The sequence below is a fragment of the Balaenoptera ricei genome, chromosome 14, assembly GCF_028023285.1.
Source record: "Balaenoptera ricei isolate mBalRic1 chromosome 14, mBalRic1.hap2, whole genome shotgun sequence".
Taxonomy (NCBI): Eukaryota; Metazoa; Chordata; class Mammalia; order Artiodactyla; family Balaenopteridae; genus Balaenoptera; species Balaenoptera ricei.
Genome location: NC_082652.1, coordinates 8,824,933 through 8,849,214, shown reverse-complemented (window position 1 = coordinate 8,849,214; position 24,282 = coordinate 8,824,933). Strand labels below are relative to the sequence as shown.

General features: G+C 42.2%; 1 protein-coding gene across 2 annotated transcripts in view; it reads right to left on the bottom strand.

Annotated features, from left to right (window-relative positions):
• Positions 1–4,641: 4,641 nt before the first annotated feature.
• ATP2A2 (ATPase sarcoplasmic/endoplasmic reticulum Ca2+ transporting 2) overlaps positions 4,642–24,282 on the bottom strand; it is a 62,394-nt gene continuing 42,753 nt past the window's right edge. The window contains exons 9-21 of one of the 2 annotated variants that reach the window (XM_059893664.1): positions 23,338–23,426; positions 22,612–22,714; positions 21,611–21,742; positions 15,603–15,725; positions 15,285–15,503; positions 14,251–14,586; positions 12,920–13,140; positions 12,274–12,476; positions 10,741–10,826; positions 10,339–10,472; positions 9,602–9,719; positions 9,397–9,517; positions 4,642–5,442 (exon numbers count right to left, since the gene is read on the bottom strand). In XM_059893664.1, the coding sequence (XP_059749647.1) occupies positions 5,429–5,442; positions 9,397–9,517; positions 9,602–9,719; positions 10,339–10,472; positions 10,741–10,826; positions 12,274–12,476; positions 12,920–13,140; positions 14,251–14,586; positions 15,285–15,503; positions 15,603–15,725; positions 21,611–21,742; positions 22,612–22,714; positions 23,338–23,426 (1,899 nt within the window). In that variant the 3' untranslated portion in view covers positions 4,642–5,428. The other variant, XM_059893663.1, reaches the window with a different exon arrangement.

The window sequence follows — 24,282 nt, the reverse complement described above, 5'->3', positions numbered from 1 at the left end:
CAGAGGAAGGAATGTTTCCAAACTCATTCTACAATGCCAGAATCACTCTGATACCAAAACCAGACAGAGATGTCACAGAAAAAGAAAATTAGAGGCTAGTATCACTGCTGAACATAGATGCAAAATCCTCAAGAAAATATTAGCAAACCAAATTCAACAATACATAAAAAGGATCATACACCATGATCAAGTGGGATTTATCTCAGGGATGCAAGGGTAGTTCAAGATCTGCAAATAAGTGTTATATACCACATTAACAAACTGAAGAATAAAAGCCAGATGATCATATAAATAGATGGAGAAAAAGCTTTTGACAAGATTCAACATCCATTTATGATAAAAACTCTCAACAAAGTACATATAGAGGAACATACTTCAACATAGTACAGGCCATCTGCTCGCCGCAACCAGAGAAAGCCCGCGCACAGCAACAAAGACCCAACACAGCCAAAAATAAAAATAAAAAATAAATTTATTGTTTACAGGTGACATGATACTATACATAGAAAATCCACAAGATGCCACCAAAAAATTATTAGAGCTCATCAATGAATTTGGTAATGTTGCAGGATACAAAATTAATATACAGAAACCTGTTGAATTTCTATACACTAACAATTAAGTATCAGAAAAAGAAATTAAGAAAAAATCCCATTTATAATCACATCAAAAAGAGTAAAATACCTAGGAATAAATCTAAGGAGGTAAAAAGCCTGTACTCTGAAAACTATAAGACACTCATGAAAGAAGCTGAAGAAGACAGAAACGGAAGAAAGATATACTAATGGATTGGAAGAATATTGTTAAAATGACCATACTATCCCAGGCAATCTACAGATTCAGTGCAATCCCTATCAAAATACCAGTGGCATTTTTCACACATCTAGAGCAAATAACTCTAAAATTTGTACGGAAACAAAAAAGACCCTAAATAGCCAAAACAATCTTGAGAAAGAAGAACGAAGCTGAAGATATGTTCCCTGATTTCAAACTATACTACAAAGCTACAATCATCAAAATAGCATGGTACTAGCACAAAAAAACACATATAGATCAATGGAAAAGAATAGAGAGCCCAAATGAGCCCACGACTATATGTGCAATTAATTATGACAAAGGAGGCAAGAATACACAATGGGGAAAAGACAGTCTCTTCAGTAAATAGTTTTGGGAAAACTGGACAGCTACATGCAAAAGAATCAAACTGGACTACTCTCACACCATGCACAAAAGTAAAGTCAAAATGGATTAAAGACTTAAATGTAAGACCTGAAACCATAAAACTTCTAGGAGAAAACATAGGCAGTATGCTCTTTGACATTGGTCTTAGTAATATTTTTTTGGATCTGTCTCCTCAAGCAAGGGAAACAAAGCAAAAACAAACAAATGTGACTACATCAAACTAAAAAGCTTTTGCACAGCAAAGGAAACTATCAACAAAATGAAAAGGCCACCTACTAAATGGGAGGAGATATTTGCAAATGATACATATGACAAGGGGTTAATATCCAAAATATACAACTCAGCATCAAAAAACCTGATTAAAAAATGGGCATATGATCTGAATACAGTCTTCCAAAGACATACAGATGGCCAACAGGTACATAAAAAGATGCTCAACATCACAGTCGGGGAAATGCAAACCAGAACCACAGTTAGCTGTATTACCTCACACCTGTCAGAATGACTTATCAAAATGACAACAAATCACAAGTGTTGGGGAGGGTGTGGAGAAAAGGGAGCCCTCGTGCACTGCTGGTGGGAAAGTAACTTGGCATGGCCACTAAACAGTATGGAGGTTCCTCAAAAAAAATAGAGCTACCATGTGATGTAGTAATTCCACTCCTGCGTATTTTAGAAAAGATACATGCACCCCTATGTTCACTGCAGCATTATTTACAATAGCCAAGACATGGAAGCAACCCAAGTGCCCATCAGTAGATGAATGGATAAAGATGTGGAACATAGCAATGGAACATTACTCAGCCATGAAAAATGAAAGTTTGCCCTTTATGACAACATGGATGGACCTGCACTTGAATATTTCACTGGGCAGAAAATATGTATTGGACGTCATTCCTTGCTGGCTCATAGATCTAACCTTGGGTTTTCTGAAGGCTGCATAATACTCCATGGTAAGAATGTTCTTAGTTTATTTAACAGCTAGCTTGTTTATTGATGGACATACAGGTTATTTCGAATCTTTTGCTAACAATAGTGCAGCAGGATTATGTGTGGCTTTGTAAACATGGGGGGGGGATTTCACCAAAGTGAAGTGCTTGATCGAAGGGTATGGAGGTTTAAAAATGTCATAGATACTGTCAGATTCCCCTCTAGAGATTGGGCCAATTTATATTTTCACCATCAGCATGAGCTGTTTCCTAATGCCAGCTGCAAAGGAGAGATCATTAAACTTTTATCTTTGCTAGCATGTTTAGAGTATTTGCTCTTTGTTATATGCATAGCACATCTATTTTACTAACTCCAGAGAGGTGTATGCTATTCCAAAAATTTTACATTTTTATGTAGTCAAGTTTATCACTCTCCTGGGATTTTGTGTCATGCTTAGAAAGTCTTCTCAGCTTCCATGTTTTCTCCTGGTACTTTTATGACTTAAAAAAAAAAAAATCTCAGATTTGCGAAAGGCATAATGAACCCCTACATACATGGCACCCAAGCATTACTTACAGAAGTGAAACTCTGCTCTCCCTTCCTCTTGGAACTAACCGCTATCCACCTACTCACTTCCTATCCCTGTGGCTGGTGTCTGTGAACTTGTTACTTATCTGTTTGCTCCTAATCTACAGAGGAGAGGAGCTTGCACTGTGAACCCACCACGTGGCTATTTAGTTTAGCTTTCTGTGAGCTGGACTTTCTCATCAAGGAAGCTAGTGCACATGCCTTAGCACAGACAGGCACTGGCCCTAGGGCCAGGTTAAAGAGTATAATGTGGTTATGGAGTTCCCTGGTTGTCCAGTGGTTGAGACTCTGCACTTCCACTGCAGGGGGCGCACCACAGGCTGGACCACTGGTCAGGGAACTAGGTCCTGCATGCTGTGCAGTGCAGCCAAGAAAAGACAAAACAAAAAAACCCCACTATGATATGGTCTTATTTTGCGTATTTTAAACTTGATATACACTGCACTTGGTGGCACTGTGCAGGGAGGTTTATTTGCTGATGCCTGGTTTGTTTATTCATTTTCACTGATGCAGTGATTTCAACGTGCCTTAAATATACTTACCCATTTTCCTGTTGTTGTTGGTCATTTAGGTTGGTGCTTTTCTTTTGCAAACATCCTGGTATGGCCCTTCCAGCACTTGTGAGGAACTCCCTAAGGTAAGGACCTGCCAGGTTGTATGTTAAGAGCATCTGTAAATGTACCAGATGATGATACCCAATTGCTCTACAATGTAAGGATGGCCCATTGTCCACATCCTTGGTATTAGAAGACCCATTTTTTTGTCAATTGATGGGCATGAAATGGTATCTCATTGTGAATTTAATTTGCTAGTGAGATTGAACATCTTATATTTACAAGTTTTGTTTATATCATTTAGCCATTTTTCTTTTGGGGGGTGTAACTTCATTTTTCAAATCTTCTGATCCATTTGCAGTCGATTGGGTGTGAGGGATACAGCCATATTTTTTTTCAGAATAACCAGTGACATAATGGATAACCCAACTTTTACCTACTAAGCTAAAATGCCACCTTTCTCAGATAATACATTTAATGACTGTAGGTTTTATACCTGAGGTTTGTACCCTTCCTTGCTACTCTTGCATTTTCTTCATTTTTATTAGAATCAGTCCGATTAAAACACTTGTTGATATTTTCATATATTATTAATAATGTATGACGTGTGTGTCATTCATACTAAGATGTTAATTCCCCCAAATTATTAAACTTTCCTAAAAATAAGGTGTTCTCATTGATCCAGTATGACCATTGCTCCTTTCTGTTCACTCCTAGGCATTTTCCCTTCTCTTGTCTGACTACAGTGACTCTCCAGAACAGTGCTAAGTTGTGGGCAATAGTGGACGGTGAGTGTAATTCTGGAATTCAATACTTCTGGCTTATTTTTCATTATGTCAAAAAATGGGAATTATGGGTACTCAAAAGTTTTTTTTTTTTCCTTTACAGAATGGATGTTAAAATTTATCAAATATTTTTCCCATGTATATAGATTTCAGTTCCTTTTTTGGGGGGGGGCCTCCTTTCTCTTTTTTTTAAATTGGAGTATAGTTGGTTTACTCAGCTCTTTTCTGTATCTCTTAACAGTGGGAATGTAAAATTTTACATTTTGCATCTGAGTAGTATTACAAGTATCTCTCCATCACTATAGTCTCCAAGCTGCTGACAACTTTTAAATCATGTTAATTATCTCTGAAAACCCCACTCATGACACACTCTTTTTCTCATACTTGAGGGGAGACAGGAACCAGGGCAGGAATATTTTATAGATCTCATGTCACACAACCAGACCTTCTACCACTCTGCTCTCCTATGCAGAAAGTCAACAGGAACTTTCTGTCCCTTTTATCTACCTAAGGGCACAACTGCTGAGGGTGCAGGTCTGGAGGCCCTCAGTGCACATCACCCACCCCTCCTGCAGGAGAACAGTCAACACCACACTGTGAACTTATCGTAGAATAGATTTATTTACCTGAAACCATGTCTGTGCAATGCCTGTTACCAGCACAGAAACAAACTGCTTTCTATTTACAGTCTAAGTCAAACATGCGTTGTGATAAATTGACGTTTAGCATTTTATTGATATAAATGCATCACAATATTCGTATTGCACCAACATCTGTCTACTGCGTCTGATTTCATTAAATAAGTTACATTTAATACAGTGCAAAATAGCTGCACACTCAAAAAATAACTGAAGTTATGAACTGGAAGCCTACATTTTTAACCATTCAACACCTGTAGTGTTTTCAATAAATTTATAAATAAGCAAACTGTACAGGGCCAATTAAAAAGTAGCATGTTTCAATGACACCATAGAGAAATCTGGCTACTTACAACTGAAGGCATGCATTACAACTGAATATTGTACATTTATTTAAGCTATGACATCTTGCACAGAGAAATATGGAGACTTGGCTGATGGCTTCTAAGTTCTTGGATAAGGTTTCAGAACCTCATTCTTCTTGCAGCAAAGAAACCAAATTTCTCTGGAGAGGCTTTCTGATTCATTAAGCTAAACTGTACATTTGTAATTATTTTGATTTAAAAGCTAAAAACCCCACTGGTAATACACGTTTCCTCCACATAACACACAATGAGTTGGGGAGTTTTTTCTAATTTTCTTTTTCCCCCCCAACATCAATCATGCAGAGGGCTGGTAGATGTGTTTCTAAAAAACGCACATGCACGCAACTGAACACCCTTAAATTTCTGCAAAATGGTTTAGGAAGCGGTTACTCCAGTATTGCTGAAAAGGAAAGAGAGAGGAAATCAGCTTTATGAAATATGGGGAGGAAATGTTGTTAGAATAACTAATTTAAGATTAATAGTGACAGATGAAAAGGAATATTCGGTTTGATCTTTTAAGATTTTAAGACTAGCATTTCTGATCAACTGTCCCTGAGGGGTTGCCCACACAGGGTAGCATCCAGAAGCACTGGCTCAGCAACACAGGCCCCTCATGTCACCTGGCTACAGAGAATCCCACCAGGCAGACACTTAATCGCTTCAGGTATAACAAAAGTTAAGAAGTCCTCGGTTAGCAGTGCAGAGGGTAAGGAAGGCGAAGCAGAGTGAGCAGCGTGGTAATCAGCGCCAAACCCCTCTCCTTCCTTCCCCGGGGGCCAGCCTCTGGGCTGCACCCAGTCCTAGAAGGGGAACTGCTTATCACTGTTCCCTTTCAAGAAAAAAGGCTGCAAATTACCCTCATATGCAGGGTGGTGGTTTTGACACAATTTGGTGCATCCGCACTGCAGACACAACAGGCTTGGCAGACACTGAGCTAACGCTTGTGGTCTTGGATATTCCTGAGGTCTGCCCACCGCACAGACATTCAGGGGCCCGAGGCCCCAGTTTGAAGGTAACGTGGCAGCCACTGCTTGTGAGGGAAGGTGGCAGTTGCCCTGCTTGTCTCTGAGCTCCTGCAGCTCTCCCTACCCAACGTGTCACCTGCACTGTGCAGATGCAGAATGAGCTCCTGGCACAGTACCCCACTTAGGAAACGTGTAAGACTGCCATCTCCTGGGCAAAGGGTAAAGCTCTACTAAAGAGGTCAGTCTGGGCATGGGGTGGCAAAAAACCAGAACACTGATGGGATGGGCCTTCAGCCCACTTGCCCGTCGAGAAAGAACCTGGAGCAAGTTTCAGGCAAGAGCTGCCTGAGAGCATGTAACATGATGGGTCTGAGGATGGTGCCATCCTATCCAGCTACTGATGGCGGCAGAAGCAGAGAGGCCAACAGTGCCTTCCTGCAGGTACTTGGTGAGGATGGGGCTGGGTACCTGCTGCTCCCTATAGGACAGAGGCCAGGGATGTGCCCACAGCAGCACTAACTACTGAGGAGGTGCCAATGCAGACGTTTTTTTGGCGGCGAAGCCTGAAACAGAGCAGACAAAAGGACTCTGCACCACTGGGTCTTTCCCACTCCCAGCTGTCTGAGTTGAGGGAAATGGGTGCCTAAACCACCTCTGTGGGCTGAAAAGGTCTGAAGCTGAGAAAGCACAGGGTAACAGCCTTCCATACCATTCAACTTACTTTGTAAGGGCCAATAATGATCAAGGAACTGAGTCAGGAAAAGTTGACCACTGAATGGCACCCCACCCAACAAGCTCAGACATGCTGGTTTGGTTTGCAGCTGAGACACATTCCTTGCATTTGATCTGCTCAACCTGTTTCTATACCCCATAACGCTAAAATTGGCAAAATGTACCCGCTACATTCTCTGCCAAGCAAACCAGCTTACCCCTCCTCTGAGAGGCCTCCATGAGCCAGGCCAGGACTCTAAATTAAGAATCCGCCTCCACGTGCCCTTTCTACCCCCTTACACGGAGACCTGTTAACTTCGCAGCACCTTGTCCTGCTTGATACCTGTTAACCTTTCCCCAGACTCTCAGCATTTACATCATGTCTTCTGGCTGGCCCTGTATCCAGGGCCCAAGTACCTTCAAGTACTCACAAGAACTCTTGGGGCTTCACGTGGAGGGAGCTACCACCCTGAATACCGAGCTGCTGCCTAGGCCCTCCTTCACCCTGGCTAATGATGGGGCAGGTTGTTTGCTAGCTGAGCAGAACTATGGCCAATATCTTTTCTCTCCCGGGTACGTTAAAGCACGGTTAAATCTCAGCCGCAAAGAGTATGACCCAGAAGGTGGAAAAAGGTGGCCTATTTAAAATGAACCAGGGAATTCCCTGGCAGCCCAGTGGCTAGGACTCAGTGCGCTCACTGCCGGGGCCCGAGTTCAGTCCCTGGTCAGGGAACTAAGATCCCACAAGCTGCGCAGCGCAGCCATAAAAAGAAAAAAGTCACGCAAAAAATGATGCATGAGTTTATTGGTTCAGTTACTTGCTTTCACTCGCTTTTTGCTTTTTAATGAACCAGGTAGCAAGATTCTGGGACGAGTCCTTGCAGCTAACAAAGATCAAAGGAACCATGACAAGTTTTTTGTGAATCCTCATCTTGGCATTTGTGAAGGCACCTGTCAGTCTGACCAAAGCAGAACTACCTTCTCTTCCCCCAGGCCCTCCCCCACTAACATGTGGCTGTGCTGTTGCCCTAGGCAGTGGGTGGCGTCGAGAACAGCTACCCCAGCCCACAGGTGCATAGGTGCCACATAAAATCGTATGCCCGCTGCTCTCAGGGTGCCTGACATAAGGGGCTTACTCATTAGTGTCATATAGCCAGCTCATTTAGTGGCAGTCACCTTTAGGCTAAAGCATCCAAATTTCAGGGAATACTCACGTTAGTTGATGGATGTTGGAAGGCATTGGAGGAAAACACCACAGTTAGGACTGTTAATGACTTACACACTGTTGGTTAAGACTGATCTCGAACATGCGCAAACATTTATCATAGTAACGATGGTGGTGGTTAGTGCCACATTCAAATAAAAATAGTTCTATACAATATGTTCATTTGGTCATGTGCTATTTACAGATTTTACAAAACACATACACACACACACACACACTTGCCCTTATGTCCTCTACACCAGGCTAAAACAGGCCAGCAGAAACTTGCATAAAAATGTATCACAGATAACAGTTAGTGCCTATACACTAAAAATAAAATTCCTACAACTACCTATGCAGCAGAACAGGATCCTTCTTCCCCTCAAGCACAGTAAAACTAAAAGTAAAACTAAGAACTTAAGAGAAAGTTGGACATGTTAGTTCAAACTAAGCCACTTAAGAGTTAAAAACAAGACGGTTATTTTTCTCTGTCCATTTAAAATGTTTTATTTTTCTTTTTAAACTAGATTGTGAAGTGCCACTGAAATAGGCAATGTTGGCAAAACAATGTCTGTTACAATAAAATACATTAGACATTTAAATAAATAACCTTAAAAACTATGTGAGGGGACATGAACCCAGTCGATTGAATCTGGAACAATGTTTTCTGCACAAGCGAGAACAAGCATACCTCTTGTTAAGACTGATGTAAACAGAACCATCAAAACCCTACAGGAGAAGCAGCCGAGCGGGGTCGGGGTGGAGGTGGGGTGGAGGTGAACAAGGGCCAAGGGGTGAAGGGGTGGGGGGCAAACCAAAAAAAAATACTGACTGAGGTAGCAGTACTCTGCTCAGTGCAGAAAAATTGGCTTATGAATAAAAATTAGACTGTGATCTCAGATTAAATCCAGATGATCATGCAAAAGACACAATACATGCTATTTAGTTTTAGAAAAAAACCACACACATTCATTTCCTAAAATCTGCTGCCAATTAATTTGCTGACAATGTCTGCTGGCTCAACTATTTTTTTTTATACAAGGATGAGTATTAAACAGAACACTGTACATGCTTTTTCATCTACAAAAAAATATTTGCATAAAATAGTGTTAGTTCTCTGTACATGTCAATGGACACTTTAATTATGTGTATAAAAAAGGAAAATCTTGCCCCACTGGAGTCAGAAAAAGCAAAACAAAATCTAGAGTATGAAACCTCCTTCACCAGCCAGTATGTTCATGTGAAAATTCAGCAGAAATAGACAGTTGCTTTAAACAATAAAAAAATTGATTAAGTTAAACATCATCTTTATGCAAAACTGTCAGTCAAGACCAGAACATATCACTAAAGTTAGTGTCTGTGCTATAGACCCAGATCACCAGAGGCATTATGAGCAGCACAAAGGGCCAGGAGATCCCATCGGTGCATGCTGAGAACGAGCAGGATTTGGTGGCAGGCTGCACACACTCTTTACCAGGTTCTAGGTAGTTGCGGGCCACAAACTTGAGGGTCTCATCCATTAGAATCACAGGCAAGGAGATTTTCAGCACCATCAGCCACTGGGTCAAATTCAGTGGTGTGATCTGGAAGATAATCTGAAACACAAAGAAACCTCATCAAGCTCCCCAACTTGCTGGACAGGCAGCCAGGCCCCAGCCCAGGTTCCCCCCACCGCTTACTGGCAAGGGTTCCACGTAGAGGATTAAGAAATGGAGTGACATGGACAGGCAGATGGAGCCCACGAGCCAAATGTTCTCCCAAGGGGGCATCCTCAGCAGGGACTGGTTTTCAGACAAGCTGCAGAACAAGGAGAGGTAGGTGGGTGAAATGTGCCTGCTGAAAGGGCAAAGGCATATGCCATCACCAACAGAGACTGTTCAGAACCACACTTCAATAAAGCGACAGCTAACTTGGCATTGCCTATTGCCTACTGACCTAATTCTATTAAGTTTTTACAGTGGCAAAGTTAAGGAAGAATGCTGATGTAGGACAGACTTCCAATTTAAATCTAGGCTTCAGCATAGCAATCCCATTTCAGTGTGTTCAAAGCTGCTCTCAATTGCCCTTGACACTTAGGCTATTTCGAAATTTCCATTTTTGTCACTGGCTTAATTAGATGATACTGTTTGTCTCAATGCTAAAGGGCAAGAGCTCCTTCCCTGTGGGCACTGGCACACAGGGGTGCAGAAGTCCCTATTTTTGGCCACTGCTGTCTCTTGAAGAACATGTGGCTAAGCACTCCCACTACTTCCTGGAGGTGATGATGACTTAAGCTCTTAAAACCGGTGCTGCTTGTTCTTCCTTTTGGGGAAGGCGGAGCTTTCCTGTGATTCTCAATCAACCATGACACACACACAATCCCCCAGCGCCCTGGCTATCAGGCTCTTGCCCCAGCATGCTGAGAAGACTCACTGACCTGTTGAGGGCGTTGCACATCTCTATGGTTACTAGAACAGAGAGCGCCATTGTCATTGGGTATGGGGATTCAAAGACTGTACAATCCACTCCTTCAAAGTCCGGGTTGTCCTCTTTACACTGTAGGAAATGGCTCTGCAACAAAAGCCCAATCAAGTTCCTGATCAGCCAAGGACATTTCCAAAGTCCACACCAAGCCCAGAACACAGACCCACACAAAATCTCACCGCATTTCCCAGAGAAGCCCTGGTCCTTCAGAATAACCTTAGATGCAACTGCTTATTGTTAAAGTATTAAGATTATTTGACTGACATCCAAACCACAGAAAGCTCAAGGACAACTTTGTTTGTGAAGACTTACAACACTTTGCATCTAAGGTACAGAAAGAAAGGTGGCTACGTACCAGCTGGTAGAAGGACACTCTCGGACCACCCTCGGCAGCAATGAACCACCACGCAGCAGCACCCACGGTAGCAGCGCCAACATAACCTGGGAACAAACATCATGACACTAACACACATGGGGTTTACGGCCTGCAGCGTTACTGCAGGTGCTGCCTCGTGGGCCAACCCCTAGGACAGAGATCAAAGACGTGGTATGTCAATGAGCCTGTGCTGCCACTAGCACCTGCTCACTCGCATCAGATAAAGCAGCTAGGCTGACGGTTTCCGCAATGAGAAGGGTGTCTGTGGTACAGAAGAACCAGGCAACTTTTCCTCCAGAATTTGTGAGGAAAAGCACCTACTAGAATTGGTAGGACCTTTACACTAGCCGTGCCCTCTCTAACCAGCAGCCAGTATGTTAAGGCTGCAGGCATGTGTTCTCCATGTAAGGAAGGCCATGCTGTGCTGGAGCACCAGATGACACCCGTCATGACACCAGTTATACACTAATTTATTTGCTCCATCAAAGGCCTGGCAGAACCTTTATATGGAAAGGCCATTAGAGCAGTTAGTGCAGAACGCTGAGCACATGGCAGTGCTTGAAGCCAATTCTGGGACCATCCCCTCCCCCACCCCAACAATTTTGAATTCAGCAAGTTTATTATAAAGAAGCAACAAAGGGTAGTGGAGAACACAGGCACTTGAGAATAAGAGACTGTCCCAATGCAGTAGTATCCAGTAGTATCCACTGAAAGGTCCAAGTGCACCCCCTCTAACCCAGCAATTCCAACAGAGCAGTAGGCAGGTGGTGCCCAGCGATGAGGCAGCTATACTAGTACTGATATAAAACTACCCAAAAAACAGAAACACAAAAAGACAAGGTTCAGCATACAGGTGTGTACAGCATGCCATCGCTTGCGAAAATAAACACCTAAGATGGATCTATTTGCTAGAGTATCCCAAGAAGGCATGCTGGAGGGGAACCAACTGGTTGAGAGCCTTCCTGCTTTATGCCACTGTGTGCTTTTTGAGTGTTAAATCATGTGAACATATTAAAACAAAACAGTTTCCTATGGGACCCTAAGGAAGTCATTTAACCTCTCTCTGGGCCTCACTTTCCTAACCTATGAAATGAGGCAGAGAGAAGCAGCATCCTGGGTCAGGACGAGGTCTACAAAGACAACACATGTGGAAGAACCAACCACTGCTGATGAATGCACAGATCGCTTCTCTCACTTAGGGAAAGGGGGACTTCGTTTTACATCTTGGTCATTTAAGGCCTCAGTCGTCCCTGTATTTCCTTTGCCCATAGATTAAATCTGAGAACCTCATTCACAAAGGCCCAGGGAAGAACGAGGATGCTCAAGTAAGGGACTAACTTTACTGTAAACTGGGCATACACATACACAGCTCATTAAACTGCAAGAGGGCAGTCTCCATATTTTGCTACCCTAATATGGGGATAGAAAAAAATATGCTTTTAAGGGATGCATTTACAAAATTTGGACTCAAACATTCGTTTAAAAATCAATAATATAAAAAACTGTACTCACAGCCAATAGCCAGGTAACGGAAAAAGAGCCACCCACTGATCAGTGGTTCCTTTGGGTTCCGGGGTGGTCTGTTCATAATGTCCAGATCAGGAGGATTGAACCCCAGTGCAGTGGCAGGCAGGCCATCTGTCACCAGATTGACCCAGAGCAGCTGGACAGGAATTAAAGCCTCAGGAAATCCAAGGGCTGCTGTTAGGAAAATACTGTTTCCATCCAAGGAAAGAAGAAAAAGACCCCAAATTATTTTTGGCCACTATTTAAAATAACATCACCACTCCATCTTCCTCCATAAAAATCAGTGGACAGCAATGATTGTTTTAACTTTTTCCCTGGGCAATCATAAAACATTTATTATATCCAATTCCAAATTAACTTTTACAAGACTAAGAATTTTATGTTACCTTATATAGTTAATTTAAATTCATTTCTATGTTAAAGTGCATCCTTTGCACACTGGAGCAGCCGTCGACAGCCCTCCTGAGGGCCAGAGGAAGTACCTCTACCTTCACAAGGGCCTCCTTCATCTTTCCCGGCCCTCCCTCTCTCCTGCTGCACTAAGAGCAAAGCTGCTGCCACATGAAGAGCAAATCTGGAAAACTGGTCATCACAAGCCAAGGAATACACGTGACCTGCCATAGGGACCCACCAAACAACTTCCCCGACATTGGACGAGATGAGGTAGCGGATAAACTGCTTCATGTTGTTGTATATCGCCCGTCCCTCCTCCACGGCAGCCACGATGGTGGAGAAGTTGTCATCAGCCAGGACCATCTCAGAGGCGGTTTTCGCCACTGCGGTGCCAGAGCCCATGGCAATGCCGATTTCAGATTTCTTCAGAGCAGGAGCATCATTCACACCGTCTCCAGTCTGAAAGGGTTAAAAACCCACCACTGGTTTACACCTGCCACCTAACACGCTGCCAACAAATGCTCAGCCATCCTAAAGCCAGGGAATGACGAATGGAGCTGTTGGGCCTCTGGACAACAGAATTCTCTGGGAGAGAGTTCGTTTTTTTAAGTTGGTGTCATAAAACACGTTTTACCTGGGAAATGTAAAATTGCCAAACGAGCTAATAGGTGACACTTCAGAGGGAAGTGGGACAAAGGGGACTTCAAATTATCTGTATTATTTTTTTACCAAACAACACAATATGGCAGTCAAGACAAAATACTTGTATCCACATGGATAAATCTCAAGTAGAATAAAGGCAGACTTCAAAAATATGTAAAACTATAATATATAATATATATAAAGACCAAAAACGGGCAAAAACACTTAAATATTGTCTACAGATACAAAACTATCATTCCCATGTATGTTTTCTATACTTTTACTAAACACCCAGTACTGAATTCAGAATGGTGCTTTCCTCTGGGAGAGAGACGGGAAGGGGGAGGAAAGAGGAAGGGAGGAAGACAACTATAATAACTGGTTTCAAGCAACAAAATTAAGTTGTTTTTAAGAGTGTGAAGTTTCACAGATAAGCAGCAGAAAGCAAATATGACACAATGTTAACATGTCTCGGTGAAAAAGTCAGATGCGAGGAAGAATATGGGAAATGCTTCATCAACAGGTAGCTCTTAAGAGAACACATCACCAGTACATCTCATCTCAGATTTGGATCTACATCCAAAACTGGGTGACAAGAGTGTGGATTATGTCCTGAATCAGCTTTCAGAAACGTGAGATACAAACATGTATATTTTAACCACATCAAAGATAAAAAAAGATATCACCAAATATTTCCCCTGTGACTGATTCAGACTTCCAGGTCTTAAAACTTCTCCAGAATCTTCCATGCATGCAACATACAGCATGCCAACTACTGGTCAATAGAACCCTTGAGAAACAGCCCCAGATCATGACAAAAATAAAGAAGTTCCAAATACGGGAGCTATTACTAAAAATTTAATGGTCAGAATTAGAATCTGCTGTGCTTGTGCAGTCTGTTACCCGTACATGTCTAAAGACACTCACCATGGCTGTAATCTCATCAAAAGACTGAAGAAATTCTACAATTTTAGACTTGTGGGAAGGTTCAACTCGAGCGAAACAGCGGGCATTCAAGCAGGCTTCTCTTTGGGCTGAAGGACTGAGCTCATCAAACTCCCGACCCGTGAAGGCCCTTGATGTCACATCCTCGTCCTGCCTGAAGATGCCAATGCGCCGGCAGATGGCCACAGCGGTGCCCTTGTTGTCACCCGTGATCATGATGACCCGGATGCCTGCCTGCCGGCACAGCTTCACAGACGAGGCCACTTCAATTCTCGGAGGGTCCAGCATGCCCACACAGCCAACAAAAGTCAGATTGGTCTAGAGTTAAAGAATCACCTTATGTCAAAACAGGAAATTCTGGTTTTTCCTCTAGTGTGGACAGCAAAGGATTCTGCATTTTCTTATGACAGAATTCACACCATTGATATAAATCCAATGAAGAACAGTATTAATTCCAATAAATCAGAAACAATTAAAAATCACTACATTCTTGTTACCAAATAATTCTTTAGCTTTCATAATAATATTCTGAAATGAGGAAAAAAATATACCGAGGAATAAAAACATTTTGATAGTGGCCAATTAGTGGCCCATAGTACCCAAATTTGTTCCCTGTTCAAGGCTTCAGGAAGTCACATACCTGATATGAAAGTATTCCGTGAGCAGAAAAGTAGACGGAATCTCTCCACTTGGACAATTTGACCTTCAGTAACTAACAAGTGTTTTAAAAATAGCCTCAATTTTTAAAACATCTTAATTTACATGAGAGCTGCAAAATAGGTTTTTAGCCTTGATGATTCTACTTTGAAAGTTATAGGCCTGTATTAAGTTGTTAACTGTGTATGTTTGAAGCAGCAGTCTAAATTATAAAGGTAATACATTTGGCCTGCAGAAAAACAAATAACCGCACCCTTTTCTCGGAAAAAGCAAGACTCATTTGACCTTTTATTGAAGGAGTGCTGTCTGAACACAATGAATGTGCAGGATGTGGGCAAAGAAGCTTTTCATTAGCTAACCTCATATTTAATAAAGTTGGCAGAGTCCTCCAGGTTCATTTCTTCTCTTCTCATTGGGTTGTCGTGAGTGGCCAGAGCCAGGCATCGCAGTGTGTCGCTGCCACTGCCCCATTCCCGAATGACAGACATGATCTTCTGTTTGACTCCAGGAGTCATGGGGACTTTAGTACTTCCAACTCGAATGTGGGTACACCTGTCAATGACACCTTCGGGGGCACCCTGGAAATGTTACAGATTTAGATCAACAATTTTATTTATTAGCTCACCCAGGATTCCAATCCTGGTAAGAACATCTCAACTGCAATCTGCTGTACTTGCCTTCACAAACATTTTGCTCATTGATGTCCGACTCGGTTTGTTTGGTGTACAGTAAACCGACATTGATTTTCTATCACGTGAAAACTCTAGAGTAAATTCTTTTTTCATCAACTGTTTAATGACCTATAAAGAGAACATATATGCAATATTATTGGATGGCAATTTCTGTACATTTTTGATTTGTTAAACATTCACTAAGTACCTATTATGTGAAAGGCAATGGGGATACAGCAACAGACAAACAAGTTCTCACCCTCATAAAACTTACCCTCTAGTTTGGGAAAGACACACTAGAATGTGAAAGTAGATTATAAGTGCTACGGAGAAGAATATTTAAAAATAGGCAGGGAAGAGACAAAATTATGTATGATTGCGCTTTTACATAAAGTATTGAGAAGGCAGTATTTGAGTAAAAATGTGAAAGATGTGTGAACGTGGCAGAGAGAACAGACGTGCAGGCTGACGTGACCTGGCACGTTCAAGGAGCCTCCAGGCCAACATGGCTGGAACAGAGTTTGCAAAAAAGAAGTGAGAGGTTAATGGCAGGGGTGGTAGAAGCAGGTTGTAGGATCTTAAAAGTCAATGTAAGGCATCTGGCTTTTTTAACAGGTGAAACAGGAAGACAATGGAGGGTTTCGAGCTCTGGCAGTTAAGTATTAGCTGAAGCAGGGGCAAGGAACACCACTTAAATATTCTAAATAGCTTTAGATAGTTAGTGGGTACTATATTAGATGTCAGCACATGGACAGTATTTAAAAGTCATGAGGTGAGAAGAGTTCAAGGGAGTAACTGCAGACAGAAAAGGGCGAGGACTGGGCCCTGGAACCTCTTCACCTCTGGTGGGATGTGGAAGATGCAGCCAAGGAGATGGCAGGGGACAGGGGGCTGGGGAGGGAGGAGAACGAGTGAAGTGAAGGACTTTAAAGGAGGGAGAGACTGACAGGATAAACTGACAGCTCAGGTAAAACGAAGACTAAGAACCTTCAGATTCAGATTTGGACTGTCTATGTATACAACCATGTTACCTACAAAATAAACATACTTTATCCTTCCCAATTTTTATATCTTTGATTTTTCTTGCCTTACTGCATGAACTAGGACTGCCAGTACAACACTGAATAGAAATGTTGAAAGTAGAAATTCTTCTTTTGTCATTAGATATGATGTTAATTTTGTGTAAATACACCATCAACTTGAAGATAAGTTTGTTGAGTTTTTATCATGAACTGAGATTAAATTTTATCAGATGCCTTTTCTACATCTATTTAAATGATCTTACGTTTTTTTGCCTTTATTCAATTATGTGGTGAATTACACTGATTTCTCCCTAATTCAGACAAGTATTTAATAATAACTGTAGAAATCCCAAAGAACCTCAGCATCCAATGTAGGCAATTATGAGTGGACTGAAGCCATCCTCTCAGCAAGAGTTGCCCCAAGCAACAAAGACAATCACTATGAATTCTACATTATTTGATATATTACTTATGTATTTAGTTTCCATTAAGCATTTGTACCAATGACTCTAGGAAGACTGAAAGAATGGGTAGTGATTCTGAGTGAGGTGTGGACCTCGGCGCCAGATACATCCTAGGGGGAGAGAAGAACAAAGCCATTGCTTCCAGTATCAGGGCTGTGAAGATCAACAGTCCTATCCAAATGGGCCACTAGGCCTTAAAAAGCTGGTCCTGCTCTATTCACCTCTGTACTATGAAAGGTTCTTGCTTTCGGGGGCGGGAGGAGTGGGCAAAAGTTCATTTCTGGGGATTTTCAGTGAGTGAGCACCATGACAGTCATTTCTGATCCCTTCACTCAGCTGCTGTGGCAAAAAATGAGGCAAAGGAGGGCACAGAGCAAGAAAATACTTAGACCGCAGACTCTTACAGAACGGACACTCCTGCCCTTATCTGCAGTGGTCATTACAACTAACGTACCACTTTTTTAAGTTCCATGCTGCTACTTGTTTCCCTTCATTGAGCAGTTACAGGTCTAGAATCATATAATTCTAAACCTCAGTCTCTGTGAAGCTGAATCTTCGGGTTGCTTCTGAGGGGTTTAGTCACACCAACTAATAATAGAGCTGTCAGACAATGTGGCTTTGCAAGGATTGGCCCCCTGCTTAATGACAATTGGGGTGAATTCCCTATAACAGAAACAAAGGGCCTGGATGTCTATTTCATGAAAATCATGTAAATCGGGGCAGGATGCCATAGGAGCTGCCCAAGACCCTCACAGCAGTGAGACTGTTAGTTGTGAAGCACAAATAGGGCGACTATACTTCAGCTGAGACATCCTCCACGCCGGTGCGAGTTTTGATTTCTCGGGATAGTATAAAGGAGGCAAAACAACGTAAAGGAAACAGAGTGCCAGAGCAGAAGTCCAGTTCTGCCTCACCCTGTCGCCCACCTTAGGCTGCCTGTGCCGTGTGGTGCCACCCTACTCCCCCAAAACACACCGCCTCCTAATCTGCCCTGGATATCCAGGGGAGGATGAAAGAAAGGAAACGTAGTGACAGCTGACAGCTCATTTAGTAGAAATGAGTCTTGCTTTTGCACAACTAGGAAAGGCTATATTTTTAAGTTCCCATTTCTCCTTATTCTACCAGGAAACCCTGACTACAAATCAAAGAAGTGCTACAAAGAGGAGCCTCAAGCACTAACTGGCAGCCATTTGGAGATGACAGGTACTAAGAGATTACGTGTAGCAGAACCCAATTCCAAAGAAATCTAAGCTCCAAGGCTGGGAGGCAGCAGGTACTGGGAATAGGTCTGGAGACCCACCGTAGGACCTCCTGGCTACACCACCCTGCACTGCACGAAGATGGTGTTCACCCTGGTGCAGAGGGGCAGGCGTGTTTCCAGGGTGGTGGATTGTGGGGGTGGGCCCAGACGGAGACGCTGGGGCCTGACCTGCTTCCTTCTTAGGTACCTTCTGCTCCTGCCCAGCATCACAGTCCCTTCAACCCGTCTTCTCTGGCTTCTGCAGTTCCCATTTCTGAGCTTCCTTAGCTCGCTTCTTGGCGCCATGCTTCTTTCTCTTCCTCTCGTTCCACTTGTACGTGCCGCTGCCTGTTACTCTGACCTTCGTGTGTTCTAACATCTTGTTTGCACACTGCTTACGCTGCTTCTCATCTAAGCAACCACTCACCACTCTGGCTAGGACAAAGGCTGGATCTGTCCTGCAGTAAACTGTCAGTGGATTCTGTGTCCTCGCACACTTGGTACAGCTGGACCTGAGTAAAACCACCTGCAACAGAGGCTGGCAGACACTGGCCATCTGGTCAGCCTCCAGCTTCTGGGTCTCCTCAACAGACTGGTCCATCCTGCCTGCCTCTTTGTTCAGCCCAAGAAACCCAGGCTCTGGGGCTCCGACAGGCAGGCGGAAGGCAGCTGAGGAGCCACAGATTTGTCTAGTGTCTAGGGCAGACACGCCTGCACCCTGCAACACTGCCACCTCACTGAGCTTTGAATGTCAATGTAGTTGTGGTAATTCTGCTCAAATATAACACGTCAAAGTTTTGATATATTACTAGACTCAATCTGCTCATGTGCTGAGAATCTCTACTTCTATGGATATATTATGAAGAATACTAGCTTGTAACTTCCTTTTCTTGTCGCATCCATGTCAGGTTCTGGTATCAGGGTTATGCTGGCCTCATCAAATGAGTTGATAAGGGTTCCATTTTCTGCCCTTTGTTTTTCTGTGGCCATGCTGCACAGCTTGCAGTGAAAGCACCGAGTCCTAACCACTGGACTGCCGGGGAACTCCCCCAAACTGGTATTTCTTTAGCGTTATGCAGAATTGGGCCTGAGGAATTTTTGTGGGGTAGATTTTTAATTATAGATTCAATTAATATAACAGACACAGGATTATTCCATTTTTCTGTGTCAGCTTAGAAAGCTGTGTTACTGAAAGGACTTGTTGATTTCTTCTACGCCGTCAAAATTGTTCAGAATAGCTTTCTGATCTTGTCTTTGCTATTTCCCTTCTACTTGTATTTGATTTGCTGGTTTTCTACTTTCTTCAGATGGAAGCTTATTTATCTTTTTGTTATCAATTTCTAGTTTAATTCTTTCACAGTCAGCGACCGGCTGTATTTCAATCCTTTGTAATTTGTTGAGTCTTGCTTCATGGACCAGCAATATGGTCTATTCTGGTGAATGTTCCTTATGCATTTGAAAAGTATATTGGAAGTAGCACGATACGGACTTCCCTGGTGGCGCAGTGGTTAAGAATCCGTCTGCTAAAGCAGGGTACACGGGTTCAAGCCCTGGTCTGGGAAGATCCCACATGCCGTGGAGCAACTAAGCCCGTGCACCACAACTACTGAGCCTGCGCTCTAGAGCCCACAAGCCACAACTACTGAAGCCTGTGTGCCTAACGCCCTTGCTCCACAACAAGAGAAGCCACCGCAATGAAGAGCTCACCACAACTAGAGAAAGCCCGCATGCAGCAACGAAGACCCAACACAGCCAAAAATAGATAGATAGATAGATAAATAAAAAGAAGTAGCACAATAGAAATAAGGGTTGGATTGAGTATATTTAATTTACAGTGTTGTTCCATATCCTGATTTTTCAACTGCTTGTTCTGTCAATTTTTGAGATAGGTGTGTTAAAATCTCCAACTCTCATTGTGAATTCATCTACTTTCCCTTTTATTTCTGTCAACTTTTGCTTCGTGTACTTTTTAAAATTTTTATTTATTTATTTATCTTATTTTTGGCTGAGCTGGGTCTTCGTTGCTGCATGCGGGCTTTCTCTAGTTGTGGTGAGTTCTTCATTGCGGTGGCTTCTCTTGTTGTGGAGCAAGGGCGTTAGGCACACAGGCTTCAGTAGTTGTGGCTTGTGGGCTCTAGAGCGCAGGCTCAGTAGTTGTGGTGCACGGGCTTAGTTGCTCCGTGGCATGTGGGATCTTCCTGGACCAGGGCTCGAACCCATGTCCCCTGCATTGGCAGGCAGATTCTTAACCACTGTGCCACCAGGGAAGTCCTTGCTTCATGTCCTTTAAATGTGTTAGTAGTACACATGCATAAACAATTGGACCATTTATTTAGCACAAGGTCATGGGCAACTTTGACAAGAGGTTTTGATAGACGAGAAGGAGGCAAAAGCTTGACTGGAGTGGATTCAAGAAAATGGGAAGAATGAAACAATACAATACATAAAAACAGCTCTTTTGAGAAATTTTACTGTGAAGGAAAAGAAGTAGGGAGCTTAAGGCAAAAGAAAGTTTTTAGATAAAAAACATACTATTGGGCTTCCTTGGTGGCGCAGTGGTTGGGAATCCGCCTGCCAATGCAGGGGACACGGGTTCGAGCCCTGGTCCGGGAGGATCCCACATGCCGCAGAGCGGCTGGGCTCCTGTGCCACAACTGCTGAGCCTGCGCTCTAGAGCCCGTGAGCCACAACTGCTGAGCCCACGTGCCACGGCTACTGAAGTCTGCACGCCTAGAGCCCGTGCTCTGCAACAAGAGGGGCCACAGCAATGAGAGGCCCGTGCACTGCAACGAGGAGTAGCCCTCGCTCGCCGCAACTAGAGAAAGCCCATGTGCAGCAACGAAGACCCAACGCAGCCAAAAATAAATAAATTAAATAAATAAATTTAATTAAAAACAAAAAAAACAAAAAAAACATACTATTATTTCTCTAATGAAGATCCAGTAAAGACGGGAGATTGATAAGCAGGAAAGATGTTGGGGCTTACTAGACAAGGAGCAGCTGGGTTTTGCTGGGAGCAAGAAGAGTCCATTTCACAGCACCAGGGGAGACGGCAGACCTTATGGGCACAGAGGCTGCATGTGGAAATTATCCATTGATTACTTTTATTTTCGTGGTCAAATGGCCAGACCATTTTACCTTATAGTGAGTATGGGGAAGGAGATATTGCAAGTTTGAGGAAATAAGGTATATACTAAGTTATCTAAGAGAGTAAGACAGTGAGCAGACTAAGAATATATGGTCTGAGTGATGGGCAACATGAATAAAACACTAAGCTCAAATACTGACCGAGTTGCAGGCATTTGCTCGTTCTATTTTAGAAAGACCCTTCAATTCAGTATCAAATACATTCATCTTCTCTACCAGGCAAGTGAGAGCAGTCTCTGTAGCTTCTCCAACTTTTTCATACACACCCTTCGCCTGTAGTAGTTAAAAGCATACAAATTACAAAAAGGGAAAAGTAGTAAATTTTCTTTAATAAAGACTTTTTCCATAGGTGGACAATCTCTCGTCCATTGTACCATTATTCTTTGGGCCATTTTATCCTATTCTGGAGCATATGATCCAGATAATTAAAAATAAACTCAAAGCATAGGTGTACATTTTATCTTTTTCTAATAATTAGGTCTTTCATTTCCCTTAACCATAAGAAGCCAATAATCACAGTATTAGTTCAAACATAGCTTTCAAACAGTATTTGTAATTCCTTGTCATTATTTATCATTCTACAGAGTTTACATTCTGTTTCTGTTGGGGACTGGCTTGCCTTTAGAAACCGAAGAATTTATCTCACTGTTTATAATTAAAAAGGGAGGAAAAAAAGGTTTTCTGTTGGTTAAATTTTATATTATACCATCATCATCAAAACAACCTTCTAAGCCTCAGTCTGTCCTCTAGGACATAATGTTACCCATCTTAAAAAGCAAGATCAAAAAAAAAAAAAAAAAAAAAAAGCAAGATCAATACCGTATACTTTCAGGAAAAAGTATCCTGGGTTTTAATCATTTATAGTAACTAAGCTATGCACAGAAGAGAACATCATGTATGCTACAACTCCTAGTTAAGTAACTGCAATGCTCAGTCACAGAGAATATATGAAAGGCTCCCAACTTCCTTTGGGTAGGGTCATGCTGGCTCTGATAGAGATAGGCTCTTAATGGAAAGGGAAAATAAAACCAGGAACCCATACTTTCAAAAAGGGAGGAAGGAAGGCTGGATTTTCATTCCACCCACCGCACCCTTGAACTACGAACAGCCAGGTCTAGTTTCTCATTTGTGAGGAGGCTTACCTCATTGTAATCCAAAGCAGAGTCATTACAGAGAGCACAAATTGTTGCCAATTCCACAAGACCATCATATTGATGACATTTCACTGGTTTATCATCTTTATGTCTGTCAAAAGAAAAAGTAACTCTTAGAACACACTGTGGTCATCTCTATTGATTTTTATTTAATTATTTACTAATAAATAGAATTTTGTGGACAACGGACTGGCAAGCATTCAAAAGAAATCTGATGCTGGAGACAGAATGTTTCTCTGGTATCAATAGTTAATCAGTAAAGACCAGGAATTCTTAGTTAATGAAATTCCTCCACCACTGTTATCAATGAAAAACAAACAGGAATTCCCTGGTGGTCCAGTGGTTAGGACTCGGTGCTCTCACTGCCAGGGCCCCGGGCCCAATTCCTGGTCAGGGAACTAAGATCCCGGAAGCCGTGCAGCATGACCAAAAAAACCAAACCAAAACCAAAACCAAACCAAACCAAACCAGAAACCCCACTTGAAAATTTAGGCTTCAAAACATGAAAAAGGGTCACTGGCCTATACAACCTGTAATATCAATTTCAATTTCCAAAGTATGTATTATCAATTTTGTTTTTAAAGAAAATGACCTACTCTGATAAACATGAGCCACATTAGGAAAACTGTCTGAACATTTTAGAGACACTGCAAGTCTATACAAGCACCAAACTACCAGAGTGGACCCTTTAAAAGACAAGGAGGGATTACTCACATTTCTCCGATAGGTGCATATGTTGATCCAGTTATGGTAAACTCATTAAGGGAACAAGTATCACTGTCAACTTTGTCCAGAATGAACATCTACAGAAAAAAAAAAGCTAAGTGTTGAAAAGGTATAAAAAATATGCTAGAAAAAACATATAACTTTTGCTAAGACAAAAGGCCTTTCTCACTTAAGTATCAATGTTGATGAAAGTGATTAACTGAAGCTCAGCATGAGGAATATTGTCCCTTATTCCAACTGGACACCATTAAGACTGCCTCCCCCATCCTCCTAACAGTCCGAGAAACAGCATCACCGAGGAGCTGAGTAAATAATAAGCAGCAACAGCACCAGACACAGAAGAGAACCCATGTGAAATCTGAGTTATGAGGACTCTGGGTCAGTCAATTCCAAAGACTCAGCAGTACTCTTTAAGTTTTTTTCTTTTTTATTAATTTTATTTATTTATTTATTTATTTATTTATTTATTTATTTATTTATTTATGGCTGTGCTGGGTCTTCGTATCTGTGCGAGGGCTTTCTCTAGTTGCAGCAAAGCAGTACTCTTTAGAATGCTCAGAATTCCAAATTTCAAATGGCTGGCTGAGGAAGTGACATAGGTATTCCTGCCTTAGAGCTAACAGTAAAAGCTTAGGAAGAATAAACTCACATTTCAGAGTTGCATAAACACTCCCTAAGTAAAATAAGACAAATTGCTTCTCTAATTCTTCCTACTTATTTTTATTGTGGCAATAGCTCATTTTCTATGAAGCTGCACAACTACATGTATACAGTAAGGAGCCCGCAGAGCTGAATGAACTGATGCTACCAAGACAATACAGATGGAAGCATGCTTAGGAAAGAATTCTTAATTTTACAGAATAATAAAGTGACATAAGCTAGTTTCTTAAAGATGGCTTTTTTTCCTTGGTTTGCTTTCCAATTATAATTCAG